At 49.4% G+C, this 21,859-nt stretch overlaps 1 protein-coding gene across 1 annotated transcript in view; it reads right to left on the bottom strand.

Moving 5' to 3' along the window:
- EFCAB6 (EF-hand calcium binding domain 6) overlaps nt 1–21,859 on the bottom strand; it is a 415,417-nt gene that overhangs the window by 47,881 nt on the left and 345,677 nt on the right. Inside the window, exons 23-24 of the mRNA XM_006890171.1 lie at nt 13,754–13,946; nt 10,669–10,860 (exon numbers count right to left, since the gene is read on the bottom strand). Coding sequence (XP_006890233.1) covers nt 10,669–10,860; nt 13,754–13,946 — 385 coding nt within the window. The remainder of the gene's footprint in view (nt 1–10,668; nt 10,861–13,753; nt 13,947–21,859) is intronic.

Here is a 21,859-nt window from a genome sequence, read left to right as displayed (position 1 = left end):
GGAAATCCAAAGTCTCTGTAAATTTTCATTAATAATAATAATAATAATAATAATATATTCATGAAAAAAGAAACATAAACAGTAGTAGAACAAACACCTGGGGTGCAGGGTGGTGGTGGTAGAAGGTGCCACCGAGCCGACCACGGCCACAGGGCCTGTGCCACCCTCAGCATCTCTGACAGGCTCCAGCCCCTTGCTGCAGTCGCCACGTCCATGCATCTTGTTCAGAGTCTTTGTCTCTTTTGCTGACCCTCCACCTTCCCACAAATGATGTCCTTTTCTGGGGACTAGCCCTTCCTACCAACATGCCCAAAGGGTAAGTGACAGAACTTTACTGTCCTTGCCTCTAAGGTGCCGCCTGGATGCACCTTCACAAACCCCCGAGGTCTCTTCTGTGAAGCAGCCCTGAGCACCTCTCTCTCTCCCTGGCCCTGGGTGGTGACTGCGGGTGGCCAACACCAGGTACCACCAATGAAGGGCTTCCAATAATGCAGGGACATTCTTGATTCTGGAGGTCTGAATCTTTGTGGACAATATACTCCAGTCCTTTGTACATGCATGTTGTTGTTGTTGTGTTGTTATGTGCTGTCAAGTCACCTGCAACTCATAGCAACCCTGTGTACAACAGCCCTAAACCCTGCTCTATCCTGTGCCAACCTTATTGTCTCTGACACACCTACCCGCATTACCCCAGTGACTAAGTCAATCCATCTCATTGAGGGTCTTCCTCTCCTGCACTGTCCCTCCACCCTTCCAAGCATGATGTCCCTCTCCAAGGACTGGTCCCTCCTTGCAACATGTCCCAGGTATGTCAGCTGAAGCTTGAGAATCCTTGTCTTCAAGGAGCAACCTGGTATCACTCTCCCCAGGAAGAACATGTTTGTTCTCTTAGCAGTCCATGGTATATTCAACACTCTTCTCCAACGCTCAAAGGCATCAATCATCTCTAGTCATTGTCCAGCTCTCTGATGCATACCAAGTGATTACAAAGACCATGGCCTATATCAAGTGCACCTTGGTCTCCAGACTGACATCACTGCTCTTCAGTACTTTGGAGAGGTCTCTGATAACAGACTTTCCCCAATGCAATATGTCTTTTAATTTCCTGGCTGCTGGTGCCAAGAGTGTTGATTGTGGAGACAAGCAAACTAAAGCTGTCAACAATCTCAATCTCTTCACCATCTATCATGATGCTGCCAATTGGCCCAGTGGTGAGAATCTTTGTTTTCTTGATATTGAGCTTCAATCCATACTGAAGGCTGCAGTCCTTGACTTTCTGCAGCAAGTGCTTGAGGTCCTCCCCAGTTTCAACAAACAGGGTTGTGTCATCTGCATAATGCAGACTGTTGATGAGTCTACCTCCAATCCTGATGCCACATTTCTCCTCATAGAGCCCAGCTTCTCGGATAATCTGTTCTACATACAGGTTGAAAAGGTATGGAGACAGGACACATCCCTGGTGTACATCCTTCCCAATTTTGAACCATGCGGTGTTTCCTTGCTCTGTTCTGATGACTGCCTCCAGGTCCAAGTATAGGTTTCACATAAGCACGATCAAATGCTCTGGGATTCCCATTCTTCTCAGAGTCAGCCACAGCTTGTTGTGATCCACACGGTCAAACACCTTTGCAGAGTCCATGAAACACAGATAGACATTCCTCTGGTATTTCCTGCCAACACCCATCTAATATTAGCTACAATATCCGTAGCACCACAGCCTTTTCTGAACCAGCCTGCACTTCTGGCAGTTCTGAAAAAAGCTTGGAGTACTCCGAGGATGACCCACATGTGACAATGTGCATATATTGTTTGAAAAATGACACTGTTCCACGTTGAGTTGCCACAAGCCCACGGTTCATAAAGAACACAGCATTCGTGACATGTGATGCAGAGAGGCATGGCCTCTTTCCCCCTCAGCTTCGGCCTCAGTGGGAAGACTAAGGGGCGGGGATTCATGATTCTGGAGGTCTGAATCTATGTGGACAATATACTTCTGTCTTTTGTACATGCAATGTTATTGTTGTTGTTGTTGTTGTTATGCACTATCAAGTTGCCTGTGACTCATAGCAACCTTATGTACAAGAGACCTAAACCCTGGTCTAGCCTGTGCCAACCTTATTGTCTCTGACACACCTACCTTCATTCCCCGAGTCAGAGTCAATCTATCTCATCGAGTGTCTTCCTATCCTATCTCATCCACCCCACACTGGCCTGTCTTCCCGCATGCCCTGAACCCTGCTCCTGCTCCCATGGCAGGCGGGAGGGTCCGCACTGCCCAGTCTGGCCCCACTTATCACAGGCTGATGCATCTTTGCTATGTTGGAGCCCACTGTTGCTGCCTCATGTCAACCTGTCTCCTTTCAGTTCGTTGCAAGTGGAAATTGAGTGGAATTTAGGAGAAAGGAGAGGAGTTGGTCTTTCCTGCCCTGAGTCTCTTAGTGGTTATGACAGGTCTAACAATTGACCCTCTTCAGTCCACGTCACAGAGACCTCTCCTGCTTGTTCTCGCTCCTGTCCACGGAACGTACACCATTATATTTACAGCACTGGTGGCGATTAGGATTGATATGATCGTAAAGACAACAAATGCTTCAATGCTCTCTATGAACTCTGCTCCAATTGAAAACGACCGTCTTAAATACTCGCCCTGAAAGAAAATCATCATCTTGGTGTTATTTACACATCACCGGATCTGCCGTCACAAACCAGGTGAGACGGGCGCTCACCGGCTCTCACCACGAGAACATAACACAGCATTTACCCTGCACTGAGCTTGGGTGTGCTTAGGTAAAAAGCCCCAGTATCTCCATGGCAAGAGAGTAGAGAGGAAGTTTTACATGGGTTTACTACTATGTCTTTTTTTAAAAAAAAATCTATTTATGCTCTGAACACTATTTTTACATCACGGAAGATACTGCAATTGCACTTTAAGGCTGAGAAGAAATGTTAAACAGGAACCGATTTCTAACAAGGTGATCCTCCCTGTTTTACACACAGCATGTGGAACGTGAGACGCCTTTCCCAGGCGTGAAGAGGAGGCGTTTGCAGAGGACAGATTCGCACAGCGTTTGCACTGGTCATGAGCACCTCCTGGAAAAGGCACCAGAGCACTCGGCAGTCACCCTGGGCTGCATGCCCCGGGTGCCCCTTCAGTGGTCGCCCTGGCCCTAGTGCGCTGGGTGCACCTCACCCTCGGCCATGTGCCCTGGGTTCGTCCTCAATACCCGCCCTTGGCCACGTGCGCCGGGCTCCCCTCCAGTGTTCGCCCACGGCCACGTGCGCTGGGTGTGCTTTCGGTGCTCACCCACGGCCGCGTGCCCCGGGCACCCCCCTCTCCCTCGGCCGTGTGGCCTGGGCTCCCCTTCAGTGCTCGTCCTCGGCCATGTGCCCTGGACCCAGGCCTCCTTGTGTCACTGCAGCCTCACATCTCGTGCCCCCTTTGGCCACATGGGTCAGCGTCCTCACTTGAAGTCAAGACGAGGTGGCCCCAAGTGCACTGGCTAAATTCCCTGCCCTGTGCTGGGGTCCCAGTTCCCTGTGCTGCCTGGCCACGCCCACGCCTTTCCATTGGTTCACATCTACCAGTGGCTCTCATGCGAGCACTGGTGGCCTAGAGGTAAGGAGCTGCACTGCAATCCCAAAGGCGTGCAGTTTGAATCCATTAGCTGCTCTGCAGAAGGATGGACAACCTCCTTATGTGTGATTTTTGTCTTTGCAAAACTGGGTCAGCTACGTGTCTACTCCCACTCGATGGCACATGGTAACAAGAAGTGGCTCTGAGGGAGAAAAGATGATCTCATCCCATGTGAGAAACAGGCTCAGAAACCCAGTAGAGGGTCCTCCATGGGTGGAGGGTTGACCGCGGGTGGAGGGTCAGCTGTGGGCTGGTTCTGACTAGCAGCAAGGAGTTTTCCTGGGGTGGTTTTCGGAAGTAAATCACCAGGCCTTTCTTCCTTGTCTCTCTTATTTTGGCTGCTCCAGTGAAAGCCACTCAGTGTCACAGCTGCAACCAATGGCCCCCTCCACTGATGGCGGGGTGGTCGCTGCACAGGAGGTGCCTTGGCTGGGATTCTAACCCGGGTCTCCTGCATGGAAGGTGAGCATCCTTCCACCGAGCCCCCACTGGCCCCATTCCATGCCTTCATCTGGGCTGGGTGTAGCAGCTGGAGGAACAAGGAGACATGAAAACATCGCCGCGTAGGTTCCCCAAAAGAGCCGGCTTTCCCCTGTCACACTCATGTCACCTGTGGCAGGGACACGAGTCACAGGATCAGCGGAAGTTCCCGAGGAGGACACACTTGGTGGCCACCAGACACAGACCAGAGTGGGCGGGGCTGGCCCTCTCCACCGTCTGAGCGCCTTTGTAAGGCTGTGATTTATTTCCTGTTGTGAGAACACACACAGCCCAGCGCACCCCAGCTCAACAGCTGTCGTGTGTCCGAGTCAGTGACACTGATGACGTCTTCACCCCACCCGCTTTCCTCACTAATGTGGACTCACTGCCCCACGTTCCTGTCCCATGTGATTGGCGGGGACGCGCTGGGAGGCTTCTCCTCAAACCCCGGTCACTCTGGGTTTCTGCTCCCCGGGGCTTCAGTTTGGAGAGAGATTGTGCGCATGGTAACCTTCCCTGCTAGTGGAGGTGTGGCGGCCTTAATTACATCTGGTAAATCTGCTTTGAATGACCCGCCTCCTGTGCGTTCCCTCGAGGGGCAGATGACTGGTTTATCTAACGCTCCAGGATGATGCACTGATGAGTCCTTCCTTCCATTCCCTTCTAGCAACAAAGAGGAGAGCTGGCAGTGGACGCTGCGGTGGGTGCACCTCCCCCAGCGGCTGTGCCTCCTCCCAGCCTTCAGAGAAGTGCTCCTCCTGTGCACACACCCAGCCACTTGAGTCCCAGCTGAGGCCGCCCCGCTGCTGTGACCTCTCACCCTGCCACAGGTGAGATGACAGCACTCCCCTGCCCACATCCTGTCCGCTCACCACTGAGGTGCTGAGTCACCTGCACCAGGGTCTCACTCACCTCCCCACCCCCCTCCCCAGCCCTTCTGATGCTCCCAGAGCCCCTCCCTCGCTCAACGTGTCCTCCTAGAGACAGGCCTCTCTCATGTTGACCTCTGTTTGGAATATTCACATTGGAGACTAAGGCGTGCCTGACTCAAGTCATGGTCTTATCATGAGCTTTGTGTGCACATGGAAGTTGCACAGTGGCTAGGAAAGGCTGAGGAGGGCTCATCTTTGGATCGTGGTGTTGGAGAAGAACCCGGAATAGAACACGGACTACCGAAGAATAAAGAAAGCTGCCTTGGAAGGAGCGCAGAGGGAGGGCTTGGAGGCAAGGATGGCGAGACTTCACTCATGCACTTTGGACAGGCTCTGGACGGGTCACAGCTGACGGCAGACACCACGCTTGGTAAAGGAGAGGGTCAGTGAAGAAGACCCTCCAGGGGAGGGGTTGGCACAGCGACTGGGTGACGCAGCAGAGGTGGGAGGGTGGCACAGGATCTGGCAGGAGTTTGCCGGGTTCAGTGGTGTTGTATGCAGGCTTGACGGGACACAACAATGACAACAAAGGGCTCTAGCGTTAGAGCCCCAGCAGGACGTACCCCAGGCCATCAGGTTGTTGTTAAGTGACACAAAATCTATTTTCAACCCACAGTGACCCCACAGGAGGGGGCAGAACTTCCCTGTGGGTCACCTAGGGGACAGGCTGTCCAGTCTGTGTCCAGGGGGACTGCTGAGTGGGTGCCAACCTCTAATCTCTCAGTGTCCCCACTGGACAAAGACCTGGACATTGGTGTTCATAATGACAGCCGCCTAGAAAATGCCATCGGGCAGTTCTACCCTGAGTCTACTTGGCCAACAACAACAACAATGTCATTATGCAGAACACTGGAAATCCTACATGCCCAACAACAGAAAACAGGATGAGAAAGCAAAATCGCAATCATGCAAGTTACTCCATTTTCGGTTTCCCAGTACACACAAGAACTACGTTGATAATATACTTCGGTGTATTAAGTGTGTGGCACCATTATGAAAATGTTTGAAATATAGTCACAATGACTGAAATGTGACACAGAGACACTGAGTGAGCACAGACTGCTGGGAAGATGGTAGTGATAGACTTGTTCAGTGCAGAGTTGTCACGAACCTTCAATTAGTTATAAAAAAAATTGTGGTATCTGTCAAGTGATAGAAAATGAAAAGGCGTAAAATAAAGCATTCCTGAGGAGGAGAAAGACACCCCCCACATACACGCGCGCGTGCGCAGACTGATGTCCAGGAAGTGAGGACATGCTTCACAAGGACCTTAAGTCAGAAGTCAGGCTGGAGGCTCCTCCTGACTCCGTGGCATTCACGAACTCACGGCCAGCAGGTCAGATGAGCAGCAGGCCAGGATCTCCTGGGCTGCAGAAGCTGAGGCCGCTAAGATTGGCTTTTCGTTGTGAGACTGATGAATCCCAAGAACCAAAGGTGAGAAGAGTAGAAGCCGGTTCCATCTCCAGAGCAAAAAAATCAAACTTTTCTAAAACATTCTTACGTGTACTGGATGCAGGCCACACCCCAAGGAAACTCCCCTGACCACTGATTGGCTGATCACATCCGATCTCATCATGGGGACAAACGTGTCATTACCTAATAACTAAGTCACATCATAACTACAAAAGTGCTGAGAATCAAGGCCCCGCCAAGCTGGAGCAAACCTGAACCAGACCACACATTTACTTGTCATTTTTCCATCTTTCCTCATGAGAAGAGAAGCTTCTAGAAGGCAGAGGATAAACCCGGCACCCAGCCCAGCATCTGGTCTGCAGAGGGCCACAGGGCCCTCTGCTGATGGAGAGAGCAGATGCTTCCATTAGCAGAACACACACAGGAGAACTTATGCTCTGTAGAGGAAAATGAAGGCCAAGGTACATGCAGCCCTGGGAGTGGAGGTGGCGTGCAGAAGACTGGGGGAATCTCGGAGGAGGAAGGAGCTGGGGGCTGGAGGATAAGCCAGCCCTCCTGCACACACCTGTGCTGACAGCTGATGCCCACGAAAGGGAGACAGACATGGTCCTCAGACACAGGGAGCACGCAGCTGAAGCGATGGGGCAGCCGTGAGAGGCAGCCGCGTGAGGCCGAGGGGTCCATGCTTTTTAAAGTTGGCAACAATCGGACTTTCGTTATAGCGGGCATGTGTCCTGCCCTACAGCTAAAACACGCTCACTCAAAAAGAGACCACCAAGAGCCTGCCCACCTGCGACCACCTTTAAACCAACAGCAGATGCAGCCTGTCCTTGACCTCCCCCAAAGCTCATCTGTACAGAAAGCGGGGCTGGATGGAGGGGTTACAGACGTTAACACCAGTTGTGTGAGGGTACAGGTGAGGGTTTTCAGCATCAGCATTTGGATTCTCCAAACCACGTGCAATGGGCATCCAAAACTCGTACAAAGTACATGCATCGAGCACACGAGATGATCAACTGTCCATCATTTCTGGCTTAAAAACAGTAATTTCACAGGATTCAATCCAGTTGAAAAATGCTTTAAAAACCCACAATATGAGAGGCTGTTTTCAAGATCAACAGAAGCACTGCATTCCTTGGGCCCTGATTATAGATTTCTTGCTCTTGATTCTAAAGAAAAGGAGTCTGTGGCGCAGTAGATTAAGGATAGCACTGAGCTACTAACATAAAGGTCGGTGGTTCATATCCTGCACTCTATTTTACTTTATTATTGTGTGTGTGTGCTCTGTCAAATCGGATCTGACTGGTACAGGAGAAGATTGCCCCTCCTTCTCCAGCAGAGCATCTGGTGGATTTGAACCATGTACCTCTGGGATTGCAGTGCAGCTTCTTGCCACTAGGCCACCAGAGCTCCCTAGCCTGCACTCTTCTGCAGAGAGATAAACCTTCTACTTCTATGAAGATGCTTGGCATTGGGACCCTACTGGGCATTTCACACTGTCCTGCAGGGCCACGTGAGTCATGACCAATTTGATGGTGGGGGTTCTCGTTCTGGGGGTTTATCTCAAACAGAGAATGAAAAATGTGAACAGAGATTTACCAGTAAAGGGTTCACTGCAGAGAGGATCACATTAACAAAAACTAGGAGCAGAGGAAAAAGAAAATTCTTAAAATGAAGGGAGTTGACAATACATAGACATTTGAATTGACGTTGGCAAAACCTTTATAAGAAACGGCTGAAATGAATGTTGACTGAAAAAAACCACCACCACCCAAAGCCCAGGTTCTACTGTGGTGTCCTGTTCCAAGACACCGACGCTGGAGATGCAGTGTTCTCTGTGGTGTGTGACAAATGCACTGTGACGAGGAGACAAGGCCGTGGGGTTGTAGCTAAAGACCCAGGCGTTCAGGTGAACGCTCCTTGTTCACCTCTCCTTGCTGGGAGGCGTGGCCCTCACCTGACCTCTTGGACTCAGCCTGTGTCATCTAGATCTGAAAGGCAGCTCTGATCTCGGGGTTGAGATCATACTTTGAGGTTGTCCTTTCCTGAACGTTCCAAACTGCCCACAATGAAGATGCAGTCTTTTTTAAGATCAGAAAATGCAGAAGCATGAAAAACTGTGAATGCCACCACAGCAAAGTCACAGACCAGGAGGAGATGTTTGTAAGTTCAAGACCAACCACAGACTGGCATGCACTTGGAAAACACACTGGCAACAGAGCCGGAATGGTCTGGAATATTTAAAGGGTTTTCTTTCACCTTTCTAGAGATCTGACTGGTAAAATGGACAAGGCTGGCTGACCGCGACGGGGGAACGGGGCTCTGAAGGTCAAGGCCGGCTGACCACAGGGGTGAGCAGGGCTGTGGTGGGCCAGGAGCTCACACACGAGTGTGACTGTGCACGGCTCACCCATTGCTCCCCTACCAGAGTTCATTCACCCTGGGGAGTGGGGGGCCCTGAGAGGATCGCCGGTGGCACGGAGGCTGTGTGGCCAGCTGGAAGTCAGCAGCCCACACCCGCCAGCACCCCACAGGAGAAAGATGAGGTGTTCTGCTCAGTAAAGAATTCCAGCCTGGGAGACCCCGTGGGGCTGCTCCACTCCATCCTACTGGGGGGAGCTGAGTTAGAATGGACTGGACAGAAACAAGTCTGGTTTTGGTTCTGGAGTCAGTGTGAACACGGACAAACCTTGAATATATACTACTGAGAAAGAAAGAAAACAAGCGCAGAAGATAACACTCTCTACAGCACCAACTTGATCAAGCTTCAGACTCTGCAACATGAGAACCTCTGAGGTTTACAACTGTCCATCTGTTCGGAAGGAGAGAGTTCCCGCTTTATCACTCCAGAGTCTTTGTTAATAACATTCTATCCCGAAGCCCTGTCACCATCGTCCTCCCAAGCGTTTCAGGGGCCTGATGCTGGAGCAGGGACAGCTGGCAGGACCCTGGAGAGCGACACCCGCTCAAAGCTGCACGTCGGCCGCTGTCTTGGAGCAGGGACCCTGTATCTCTCCTCCCCAGGTCAAAGCACCACGGCTAACAGATTTGGTTGCGATGTAATGCCTTGTTTTGTTGTTTGGTTTTTTTAAAGAAATTCTTTTTCTTTTAATTGTGATTTTGACAAAAGTTTATAGACAAAGTTGGACTTTCCTTCATTCGTTGTTGCATATCCTCCTCCCTTGTTTTGACAGCAGTTATGGAACTACTGTGAACTAGTTCAAAGCCCTGAGAAACAACCCAAGAATAAATGCTTGCGTGGTCACAGTGACTGTGGGATGGAAGGAGACACACACCCTCCTGCGGGAAGTCCTCCCTGACTTCCTCGGGACCTTTCTCTGCTCCTGCTGCCAAGCCCACTTTCTCTGCCTCTCCCTCCACTCCAGGCTCTGCACTCCTTGCACCCCAAACACACCTCAGGGTCTGGCACCCTGGGCACCACCTCTCTGAACATCAGATCGTATTCTGGAATCTAAGACTTGGGGGACAGCTAAGCCGGCCTGGCAGGACACCACCAGTACCCAAACTCCTTTAGCTGGTAGGGCCTGCTGAGTTGTGCCCTTGACTTGGATCTGACTCACAGTTGACCCTCCAGCAGCTTTTCAGAGGCTGTAAATTTCTTGGGGGGAGATTGTCCATCTTTCTCCTGTGAAGTGTTTGGTGGATTCGAACTGTGTGCCTGCAGCTGGCAGGGCAGCTCCTTAGTACGAGGCCCCCAGAGCTCAACTCCTTCAGCATCGCCACAAAACAAAACAGTGACTTACCACTAAAATACAGGACCTATGATGACCTTCTAATAGTCTACTCCAAAAGGACACACACTCCTCATTTGCTGTGCTGGTGAGGGGCCATCAGCTCACCTACTACCCACCCCAACCCTAGAACAGATCTGAATGCATCGTTTAGAATGAGCTAATTAAGGGAGCTCTCATGGCCTAGTGGCCAGAAGCTGCACTACAATCCTCAAGGTGCACGGTTCGAATCCACCAGATCCTGTGCTGGAGAAGGAGGGGCAATCTCCTCCTGGACCAGTCAGATCTGATTCAACGATACACAAGGGGGGGTGGGGAAGAAAAGAAAAAAAAATTGAAAAAATTAGAATGAGCTAATAATTAATTTGCCAAATTAAAGGACGCACTTGAATTGATTCTCCACTTGGAAAAAAGTAATCCAGTTTTTGTACAAGGTGAAGCTTACATGTTTCCTTACCTCTTCAAGGAAAGAGCTGAAGTTCTGGAGAAAATATTTCCAATTTATGTGGGGGGTTAGATGAATTTTTAGTTTTCTCAAAAAATAGTGATACTGGCTGTCTGAGAGCTTGTAACAGAAATCCTTGAGAACATGTCCGAAGTCTGCAGCCTTGACAAATCCAGTGTCCTCTTTGTCCAGTTTAGCAAAGGCCTAAAAAGAGAAGGAAGAAAAATGGTTGCACGGGCCACTGGGAATGTTTCCAAATATACCTTCAATGGAATTGGATGCAACGAAGTCAAACACGTGAAGCCACCTGAGCCCGAGGGGCTGCCATTGGGCCCACCGCCCCCCCTGCCCTGGGACCCCCTCCTGGCTTCCCCAGCCTCCGCTGCAAATTCCAAGCTGAGTAAAGGCAAGTTATCGCAGCATCGGGAGACCTGACTGGTGCGTTTGCCCTTGAGGCTATTCTGACTCAGGGTGAGGCCTTGGGTGTCAGAGGGCAGGTCTGCAGAGGCTCATCACCAGACCCTTCTTCCAAGAAGTCTCCGAGGGGATTTGAACCACCAACCTTTTGGTTTTCTAGCACTGGTCTGTGCGTTGCTGTACAGAGGTAACTCGTGGTTGCTGTGATGCTGAACACTGTGACACTGGTGTGTCAAATGTAATAATGGTTACTCATGGTGGACAGTGTTTGGTGGAGCTCCCCGATTAAATCAAGCCTGGAAGCAGGAGCGGCATCCACTTCCGAAATGGCTTGCCTCCGGAAACTCTATGTACGAACAGTGCTCAGGCTGTTTGTTCACAGGGTCGCTATGAGTCGTCTACGACTCGACGGCATCAAACAACAACAACAACAGTGGGTTTTCTGAGTGTTTGTTAAGTGTCCGCATCCCCCAGGGAACTCGCTGATGCACATACGCACGTATGCATGGAGCGCTGGCATGTAAGCACTGGTGTGTAAGAGTTTATTGCAGCTTTGTTCACAATAGCAAGAAGTTGGAAACAACCTAAGTGCCCATCAACAAACAAATAGATAGAGAAACTGTGGTATATTCACACAATGGAATACTACGCTGCATTGAAAAACAAGGAACTCATGCAATATTATTCAAAATAGGTGACCCTGGAGGACATTATGCTGAGTGAAGTATCTCAGTCACAAAAGGACAAATACTGCATAGTGCCACTGTTGTAAAACAGGACTGACATCAGGGCTGAAGGGAGTCTGAGAAAGAGGGAATAAATAATGTATACTACATTGGTACAGATGAGGAAGAGAATGTTTAAAAGGAATATAGAAGTAGGTATTATTTTCATGACAAGATTCTGGAAAAAGAAATACACAGTAAAGTGGTCTGTGGACTTCGGGGGCTATTGTATCACAATGAAAGAATTTTTTTTTCTTTTCAAAGAGAAAAATGAACTGGGGGGAGGGGTGGACAGGGAGGAAAATGTGCAATAATGAATGAATTGGGAAAAAATAAGTGGAAAGAATGTGCTGTAAAAATATATATGTGGCATTAAAAAATCAATTTATATATTATATAAAAAGAGCTGACATGTAAGTGCTGGTGTGTAAGCACTAGTGTGTGAGAGCTGATATGTAAGGGCTGGTGTGTAAGAGCTGATGTGTAAGTGCTGGAGTGTAAGAGCCGGCGTGTAAGATCTGACATTTAAGAGCTGGTGTGTAAGAGCTGATGGGTAAGAGCTGGTGTGTAAAAGCTGACATGTAAGCACTGTTGTGTAAGAGCTAGTGTGCAGGAGCTGATATTAAGAGCTGGTGTGCTGGGGAGCAACCTCCCAGCAGTGCTTTGCATTGCACTGGAGTTCCAGTGGTGAGGCAGTTAAAGCAACAATCTACACACCAAAAGGTCCGTGGTTCAAACCCACTAGCTGCTCCATGGGAGAAATCTGAGGTGGCCGGCTTCGGGACAGGTTGCCCCCCTGGGAATGTGGTGGGGTAGGTCCACTCTGAGTTAGGACTGGTTGCAGGGCCGTGGCCTGGCCGATGGACTGCTGCCTCCCTTTGCTGGACACAAGGAAGTCAGAGAGCGCCACTGCGTCAAGCCCTGTCTGCACAAGCCCATCGTGAACTTGTGACGTGAGCCTCACACCCACCCTGAAAACCCTCCTGTTCGGAGGTGAAGGGAGGTTTCAAAGGCAGAAGGAACCTGGAACTGTTCCACTCCAGCCCCTTCCCGCTGAAGTCAGGCCCTGAGGCAGCACCTGGCCGGGGCCATGCACAGCTTCCCAGGAGGAAGATACGGCCTCCCTCAGGCCACTGGACACTGTCACCCAAGCCCACGCTGGGACACTGAGGCCGCTGGCCTTTCTGGGCCATTGACCAGAGCTGGCACGGGCTCTCCGTACAGAGTGGGGGCCGGGGAAGAATGCTAATGGGGCAGACAGCACTCGCCCACACAGCAGTCAAGCTGAAAAAGTGCAAACATGTGCTATAAAAAGAAAGCACATTTTTTTCCATCTGTCGAAACAAAATCATTCATTTTTCTTGCACTTGGAAATCTGTATCAAGTCTGTATCAAGATTAAGATCTTCCTCTTCTGCCTCAGCTGAGAATTTTAAGGAGCCCTGGTAGAGGTTAAATGTTGGGTGGCTAATACACAAGTTACTGGTTCAAATCTAACGGTTGCTCTGTGGGGGAGGATGACTCAGTCTCTCCCTGAAGATTTATCACCTCAGAAATCTCAGGCAGGTGGAACTGACTGGCTCTCGGGGGGCCTGGGGTTTGGGGTTTTGCCAGCCTCAAACCAAGTTCCCCATGTGCTCAACTCTTACTTGGGGTTCAGGAAGCACTCTGACGAGTTCACAGGGCGATGGGCTATGTGCAGCTGAAGTCACCCTGCGATGCATCGCAGGCCCTGTTGGATCCAGCTCGCCTAGATCCTCCAGGTAGAGCGAACCTTGCAGCCTCGCCCACAGGAAGGAGGGCGTCTTTGACCATGAGCCCAAGCTCGGGGGTCCAACTCGAGGCTGCCCCACCTGTGTTCTCCCATGCACACATGAACTCTCCTCTAAGCAATCGTCCCAAGGGGAACAAACTCGTCCACTTTGCTGTCCCGGGTGTCTGGGCGGGGGGCCTTACCTCCCACAGGGCCTCCCGGGAGGCGCTGACCACCTCCTGCACCTTCCTGAGCACCTCCTCCGGGCTGAGCCCCGCGAAGTTGATGGCTGCCCTCTCCTCCCGCTGCTCTGCTGGCCTTGCTGGTTTGTCGCTGGCCACGGCCTTTAAGAAGTCTCGGCAGTTCACAGAATTATCCTGGCAGCTAACCTCCAAGCTTAGGTGACGCCCCAAAAGAAAGAAGAGAACAGTGAATAAACTTCTCCCACACGCTTATTCAGCAAGCAGCGCTAGGCACAGAGCAGTGTGGGGAGTGGGAGGGAGTGTAAGGCCCGGTGCCCGGGCCTGCAGGGGTGTGTACACACAGTTCACCATGAAACTAGAGAGGTGCGCGCGTGCGCGCGCGCGCGCGCGCACACACACACACACGATACAAACCAGGACACTAGACACACACACACACACACACACACACACACACACACACACGATACAAACCAGGACACTAGAGGCTCACACACACACACACTAACCAAAGGTCATGGGGCCGAGGATGTGGGGGGCACGGGGCTGCTGCTGCCAGAGATGCTGAAAGGGGAAGGCTGAACAGCAGGCCTCGTGGCCTTGGTGACCAGGAGGCCATGGAGGGGCTGCCTGTGAAGGTGCTCCAGGAGGACGAGACGTTGGGGGAGGAAGCATAAGGTGGGCAGTTCAAACCCACCTGTTGCTCTGTGTGAGAGAGACAAGGAAGTCTGTTCCTGTGAAGACTGACAGACTCACGAACTGGATGGAGAAGTTCTAGTCTGTCCAACAGGGCGGCTGGAAGCCGGAAGTGACTTGAGGGCAGTGAGCAGAGTAGGAGACAGGGAGAGAAATCGGCCAGCTGTGACCTAGGTGGTGTGGCGGGGAGCCTGGGGGTGAAGTCTGGGCAGGTGAAAAGCAAGCTCCTGTGGTCAGTGAGGCCTTGGCTGATGAGGGTCTGGGTTTGAGAAATGGCAGAGAAATAAGCAAAGAAGGGGAACTGGACAAAGCCGGAAGGAGGAACAGAGTAACGTATACATGAAGTGACTTAAAGAAGGGTTGAAATTACAAGCAGAAGAGCATACATGATATTGTCTTAAAATCTACATAACCATTGGAGTCCCTGGTGGCACGGGGCTTAAGTGTGTGACCAGTTGCTGGATGGCAAGTGGTTCTAACCAGGGCTCCCAACCGAGCTGCTCTGGTTCTACTGCCTGCTGCAAATCTGCTTTCCTCCCTTACTCTGAATTGGCAGCACTGTGAGGAGAAGAGCGTGAGAGTGTTAACAATTTCAGCTTGCTCGTCTCCACAATCAACACTCTTGGCACCAGCAGCCAGGAAATCAAAAGATGAATTCTATTAGGTCAGGGACCTCTCCAGAGTACCGAGAAGCAACGATGTCAGTCTAGAGACTAAGGTGCCCCTGACCCAGTCCATGGTCTTTACAATTACTCACTATGCATCAGAGAGTTGGACAATGACTAAGGATGACAGAGGAAAATTGATGCCTTTGAGTTGTGGTGCTGGAGAAGAGCCTTGAACATACTGTGGACCACCAAAGTCTATCTTGGAGAAGGTTAAACCAAGTTTCTCCTTAGAAGCTAGGATTTTGAAGCTCTCTCTCACAAACTCTGGGCACGGGGACAGGAGGGACCAACCCTTGGAGAAGGACAGCATGGAAGGGTGGAGGGACAGAGCAGGAGAGGAAGCCTCTGAATGAGATGGATTAATAATGTAACCGGGGCATTGAGGGTAGGTGTGTCGGAGTCAGTGAGACTGGCTCAGGACAGAGCAGGCTTCGGCGCTGTCATACACAGAGTGGCTGTGAGTCACAGGGAACTCAACGGCACATAACAGCAACAACCCTGAATCAGAAGCCACATTTCAACGGGATCTACTGTTGTCGTGGTGTGCCATCGAGTCAGAATAGATCATAGTTGGCCCTTCAGCAGGATTTCAGAGGCTCTGAATCACCCAGGAGGAGACTGCCCATTCTTCTCCCACAGAGCAGCGGGCAGATTCGATCGGGCGCCTTTGGGATCACAGTGCAGCTTTGTATCACTAGGCAACTAGAGAAGCTCTTCAGGAACCCTGGTGTGGTAGTGTGTAAGGGGCTGGACTGCTAATCAAAAAGTCAGCAGTTCGAAACCATGGGAGCCCCATGGCAGCCAGGGAGGCAGTCTGCTCCTGTAACAAGTCACAGCCCGAGGAGAGGCGGCCGAGTCAGGACAGAGGCCACAGCACGGAGGCTGGTGCTTGGGTTTGGTTTGTCTTTCATCCTATTGGGTGGAGATGAAAATTCCCACCAGAGAAGTCAAACAGGGTCAACTGTTTGGAAGCTGGGTTCAAAGCCACCGGGGGTGCCTCAGAAGACGGGCGTGATGGCCTGTGGGAGCTGGGCCACCCCGCTCATGTGGGGTCAGCGAGAGCCTACAGCAAGCCACGCAGCCACGCAGGTGTGTCACGGGTTCTTAAAGAATTTGTTAATTCACCCAGCGAGGCTGGATGTCCAGGTAGACTCCTTCCACCCTGGGCTCCGACTCGGGAGACAAGACCTTCACGTCCTACAGGGCCACACAGTGAGCTGACGTGCAGCGCTTCCCCACAGCAGACGGGGTGGGTGTGGAGCCCGTGGGCCGACTCAGGCCGGGCTTCAGTGGAAAGTCGTACTTCTGTAACTTTACCGCTTGGGCTTTCTTCCAGTGAGCCTGAGTGAAAGCGTCAAAGAAGAACAGCTTGGAGAGTTGGGGAGCCGGATGGAGAAGTTTCCAGTGACTCAGAGAACGGCTTCCAGCGAGGATGAGCCAAGTCCTGCGAATCTGCAACCCACAGCTGCAGGGCCGCCTTCCCGGTGCCCACACCGAGCTGGCGGACGTGGCAGCGGCTCCGAGGGAAGGGGTAATCAACACTATTTCATCAGCAGGAGAAATTGCCAACTTGGTATTAAAATTTAGTAATGAAATCAAATGCATATGCTAATCTCCTCCGTATTATTTAGGAAAAGTCTATTTTGGATGTAGAAAAAGAATAATCTACATGTAATTACAAACGACAGAGCTGTTTCTCATCAAGGGGGCTTTGAGAAGAGACAAGGAACCGAGCGATGGACCCTCATTAAGCTTCCATTCGGGAGAAAGTTGATCACCCCCATTGAAGGCGGAGACGAAAACGCCACAGCCCTTTTGTCGTTCTTGAAAGTGTCAACTCTAACTATGTTTTAACAAGATTCCCTAATAAGCACTTAATTATTTATCTGGTGCTATTTTCCCATGATTGGATGCACATGAATTCTTTTTCGCTGCAAATAAATTTAGTGAGAAGAGATCCTGTTTGTGGAAAAAGGAAATACAGGGCATTTGAGGAGGAAACGACCCTCTTGTTACACACATGTGCGCACACACACACATACACACTGGACTTCTTGCAGCTAAATGCAATGGAGAAATATCTGCAGAATTTTAAAGGAAGTAATTTCTCCCTAAGACTCTGTGCTCTGTCAAACTAGAAATTGGTGAAAGGAAGAACTTTTTTTTTTTTTTAATCAGACAAACAAGAACTCAGGATTTGCTTCTCCTCCAGCCCTTCTTAGTAAATCCCTTTTGGAAATATTCCAGGAAAATAAGAACATACATTAATAAGACGTGTGCAGAGGGGTAAGCAGACCCATTGTTAACTGTTGGGAACTCTAATGGGAAGGCTGGTGGTTTGAATTCACCAACCGCTTCATGTAAGAAAGATATGGAAATGAGTTTTCATACAGATTTACAGACCTGGAAACCCCCGGGGGAAATTCTACCCCATCGAATAGGGTCATTGTGACCCAGAGATCACTCAGTGGCCGTGGGTTCTGAGTTCAAGGGATTGAAACAGAAAATAGGGCCCAGGAACAAGGAAAAAAGGATGCCAGGAGAAAAAAAAAGTCTACAGAAGACAAAGAGGGGTGGAATGCAGGAGGAAGCTAAGGGTTGACAATGTTGATTTCTGTCTGAGCTCTGTGCTCCGGGAGTAAACCATCACCCCACCCAGTGTGCTTCTGGGAACAGCTTACCACGAGAAACATCCTTGGCCATGTGACTTAGAAAAACTCAAGCATGAGCCCCTGTTCACCCACCACAAGGCCAGGCATGGATGCTACGGATTCACTAGCCTGGCCTGATAAGTGATCAGCTGAACTCTGTGTCCACTGACCAAACTGGACTAAACACTTGCCAGCTTTACTTGACCAGAATGTAAAATGTCAGAGGCCCTGAGTCCCCAGAGGCCCTCCAACCAGCTTGAGGGGATGCTGCAGTGTAAAGCAGGCCTATGGGAAGCCAATGCGAACTATTTGTAATAAACGGAATGCTATCAGGATGTGGGGGAGGTGAGGTACAAGCTGGAATTCACCCTGAGGCACTAAGGTAATCCTTCATGGTTTACCAGGTTCTTGTATTTGCTGACCCCTGCCTCCTGAGTCAAGGGCAAGGTTTTCAACAGAAAGAGTTTGGCTTCATTTCCATTGAATTCTCTTTGTGATTTACTTCCTGATAATTTTCAATAAAGATACAGGGAAGCTGGAATGGGGGTCTTCAGTTGAGAACTACTGGCCCCCTGTTTTTTTATGCTTTCTGTTCAATCGCATTCTTGGTCGTCTGTCTCACTATTAATATTATAAAAATACTTCACCCTCGGTCCGCAACACAGCACCTTATGAACGGCCCCTGGCAACAATCAGCTGCCGCAGGAAAGCCATTTCCTGCCCACATGCTCTGATCCCGCTATGCCGAGACCCACTCCTCACACTGGTGCTCCGCAGCACGTTTACTCTGGTCCTGTAGAGAGAAGCCCTCTTCTTCCTTCCCTGTGAGACGTTTGCACATTCCCCCTAGGCAATGATCCCTCTTCCCTGACTGCAACAGTCTTTCCCATAAAGGTCATCCTTTCATAAGTATTTGTTTTCTTTCACAAGAAATAATTTAGGAAAACAAAACAAAACAAAAAGGTGGAAAATGCCAGGAAACAAATACAAAGCCAGCCCATGAAATCGTAGGGTAAACCTGAGAGGAATGTCAGATGTGGTCTGATTTTCAGCAAGCGACAGAAGAACAGCGAACCTGTGTGACATTAAGGCTCGTAGCTCAGGGTCACCAGGAAGAAAGGCTAATTTTCATTCATTTCCTCAAGAATGAGAAATTTATTACAGAATCACCATAATGTTGTCACTGTTCGGTGCTGTTGAGTTCTACTCATAGCGACCCTATGAACCACAGACCTGAACCTTGTCCTGTCCCGTGCCAGCCTCACACTTCCTGACGCACTAGCGCCCACTGCGGCAGTCACTGTGCCAATCCGTCTGGTTGAGCGTTTTCCTCTTTTTCTCTGACCCTCCACCTTTCCAAGCATGATGTCTCTCTCCAAGGAATAGCCTTTCCCGGCAACGTGTCTGAAAGTAGGTGAGATGAAGCTCTGCCGTCTTGGCCTCTAAGGAGCATCCTGGTGGCACTTTTTTAGTCCATGGGACGTTCAGCACTCTTGTCCAACGTGACAACTCACAGGCATCGATCCTTCTTCTGTTCACCTTATGCACTGTCCAGCTCTCAGATATATAGCAAGTGACTGAAAATACCGTGGCCTGAATCAGGTGCACCTTGGTCTCCAGACTGCTGTCACTGCTCCTCAAAACTCTGGCGAGGTCCCTGACTTTCCCAGTGCAATACATCTCCTGATTTCCTGACTGCTGGTACCAAGGGCAGTGGTGTGGATCCAAGTAAGATGAAGCCATTTGTAGTTTCAATTTTTTTTTCTCCATTTATTATTATATAGCTTATCGGTTTAGAGGTAAGAATTTTTTGGTTTTTTGAAATGAAATCCATACTGAAGGCTATAGTCATTGACCTTCTGCAGCAAGCACTTCAAGTCTTCTTCACTTTCAGCAGATAAGGTTATGCCATCTGCAAACTGAAGGTTATTGGTGAGTCTTCATCTAATTCTCACACCACATTCTTCATAGAGTCCAGCTTCTCGAATAATTTGCTCAGCATGCAGATTGAGTAGGTATGGAAAGTGGATACAATCCTGGAGTAGATCTTTTTTAATTTTAAAACGTGCAGTGTTCCCTTGCTCTGTTTGGACAACAGATTCCTGGTCTGGGTACAGCTTTCACATGAGCAAAATTAAGTGTTCTGAGATTTCTATTATTTTCAGTTGGCCACAGTTTTTTATGCTGCACACAGTCAAATGCCTTTGCTTAGTTAATACAGCACAAATAGGCATTCTTCTGGTGTTCTCTGCTTTCAGCCAGGATCCATCCAACATCAGCAATGTTTTCATTGCTGGTGTCACAAACTCTTCTAAACCCAGCTTCTGGACGGTCTCTGTCTATGTATTATTCTAGCCACTTTTGAATGTTTTCTTGCACATGATATTAGTGAATAATTCAATAATAACGTTCTATACTTTGTTGGGTCATCTTTCTTGGGAACAGTAACAATTGTGGATCTCTTCTAGTCATATCGACATGCAGCTGTCACACAAGTTTTCCAGCATAGACTGGTGAACACGTTCAGGGCTGCATCTATTGGCTGAAACACGTCAATTGGTATCCTATTGATTCCTGAGGCCTTAGTCTTTGCCAGTGCTTTTCGTGTAACTTCGACGTCTTCCTTCATTACCTTGCTCTTCATCATATAGTGGTGGTGGTGGTTGTTATGTGCTGTCAAATCGCCTGTGACTCATGGCGGCCCTATGTACAACAGCCCTATACCCTGCTCTATCCTGTGCCAAACTTATTGTCTCTAACACATCTAACCCCGTTACCCCAGTCACTGAATCAATCCATCTCATTCAGGGACTTCCTCTCTTGTGTTCTACCTCCAACTTCCCATGCATGACGTCCCTCTCCAAGGACTAGTCCCTTCTTGCAACATGCCCAAAGTACATCAGGTAAAGCTTCAGAGTCCTTGCCTCCAAAGAGCAGCCTGGCTTCACCCTCTCTAGGACAAACCTGTTAGTTCTCCTAGCAGTCCATGGTATATTCAATACTCTTCTCCAGCATCACAACTCAAAGGCAACAATTCCTCTATCATCCCTAGTCATTGCCCAGCTCTCTGACACACAGCAAGTCATTGCAAGGAACATGGCCTGTATCAGGTGTACCGTAGTCTTCAGATTGACATCATTGCTCCTTAGTACCTTGGAGAGGTCTCTGGCAGCAGACTTTCTCAGTGCAATTCACCTTTTAATTTCCTGGATGCTGGTATCACGAGTGTTGGTTGTGGAGCCAAGCAAATGGAAGCTGTTAACAATCTCAGTTTCTTCACTATCCATCATGATGCTGCCAATTGGCTCACTGGTCATATTTCATTGTTGGCCAATTATTTTGGTACTTTTTTGATTCTTTATATTCCTTCCATCTTCTTTTGATGCTTCCTGGATCATTCAAGATTTTGCCCTTTGCATCTCTCAGTATTGCTACTTAAGGTTGGAATTTGTTTTACAGATTTTTCAGCTTGAGAAAAATCAAGCAAGCTCTTGCCTTTTGATTCTCCAATCCCAGCTCTCCGACTGTTGTTATAATATTTTGCTTTGTCTTCCTGAGCTGCCCTTTGGAATCTTCTGTTCAGCCCTTTTACCTCAGCATCTCATCCCTTTGTTTTGTCTTCTCAGTGCTCTACTGCAATTGTCAGAATCTCTTGTGACATCTACTTTGGTTTTTTCCTCTCCCCTCTGTATTTGTAATGACCTTTTGCTCTCTTCCTGGATGATATCCTTGATGTCACCCCACAACTCACCTAATCTTCGATCATGGGTGTTCAATGCTTCAAACCTAGTCCAAGATCATTTTTAAATTCAGGTAGGATAGATTCAATATCATATTTTGGTTCTCATGGACTTGTTTTAAGTGTCTTCAGCTTCAATTTGAACTTGCACATGAATAATGGGTGGTTTTTTTCACAGTTAGCACCTGGTCTGGTTTTGACTGTTGATACACTGAGCGTCTCCAAGAATTACTTCCACAGATGTAGTCAATCTGATTCCAATGCAGTCCATCAGGTGAGGTCCATGTGTAAAGTCTCCCTTTGTGTTTTTTTTTAAAGGTATTTCTGATGAGTAAATCAATGAACATATAAA

Source organism: Elephantulus edwardii, unplaced genomic scaffold, assembly GCF_000299155.1.
Source record: "Elephantulus edwardii isolate Elephantulus edwardi_28Jun2011 unplaced genomic scaffold, EleEdw1.0 scaffold00086, whole genome shotgun sequence".
NCBI classification, from domain to species: Eukaryota; Metazoa; Chordata; class Mammalia; order Macroscelidea; family Macroscelididae; genus Elephantulus; species Elephantulus edwardii.
The sequence above is the reverse complement of the archived record's forward strand: the minus strand, read 5'-3'. Positions and strand labels throughout refer to the sequence as shown.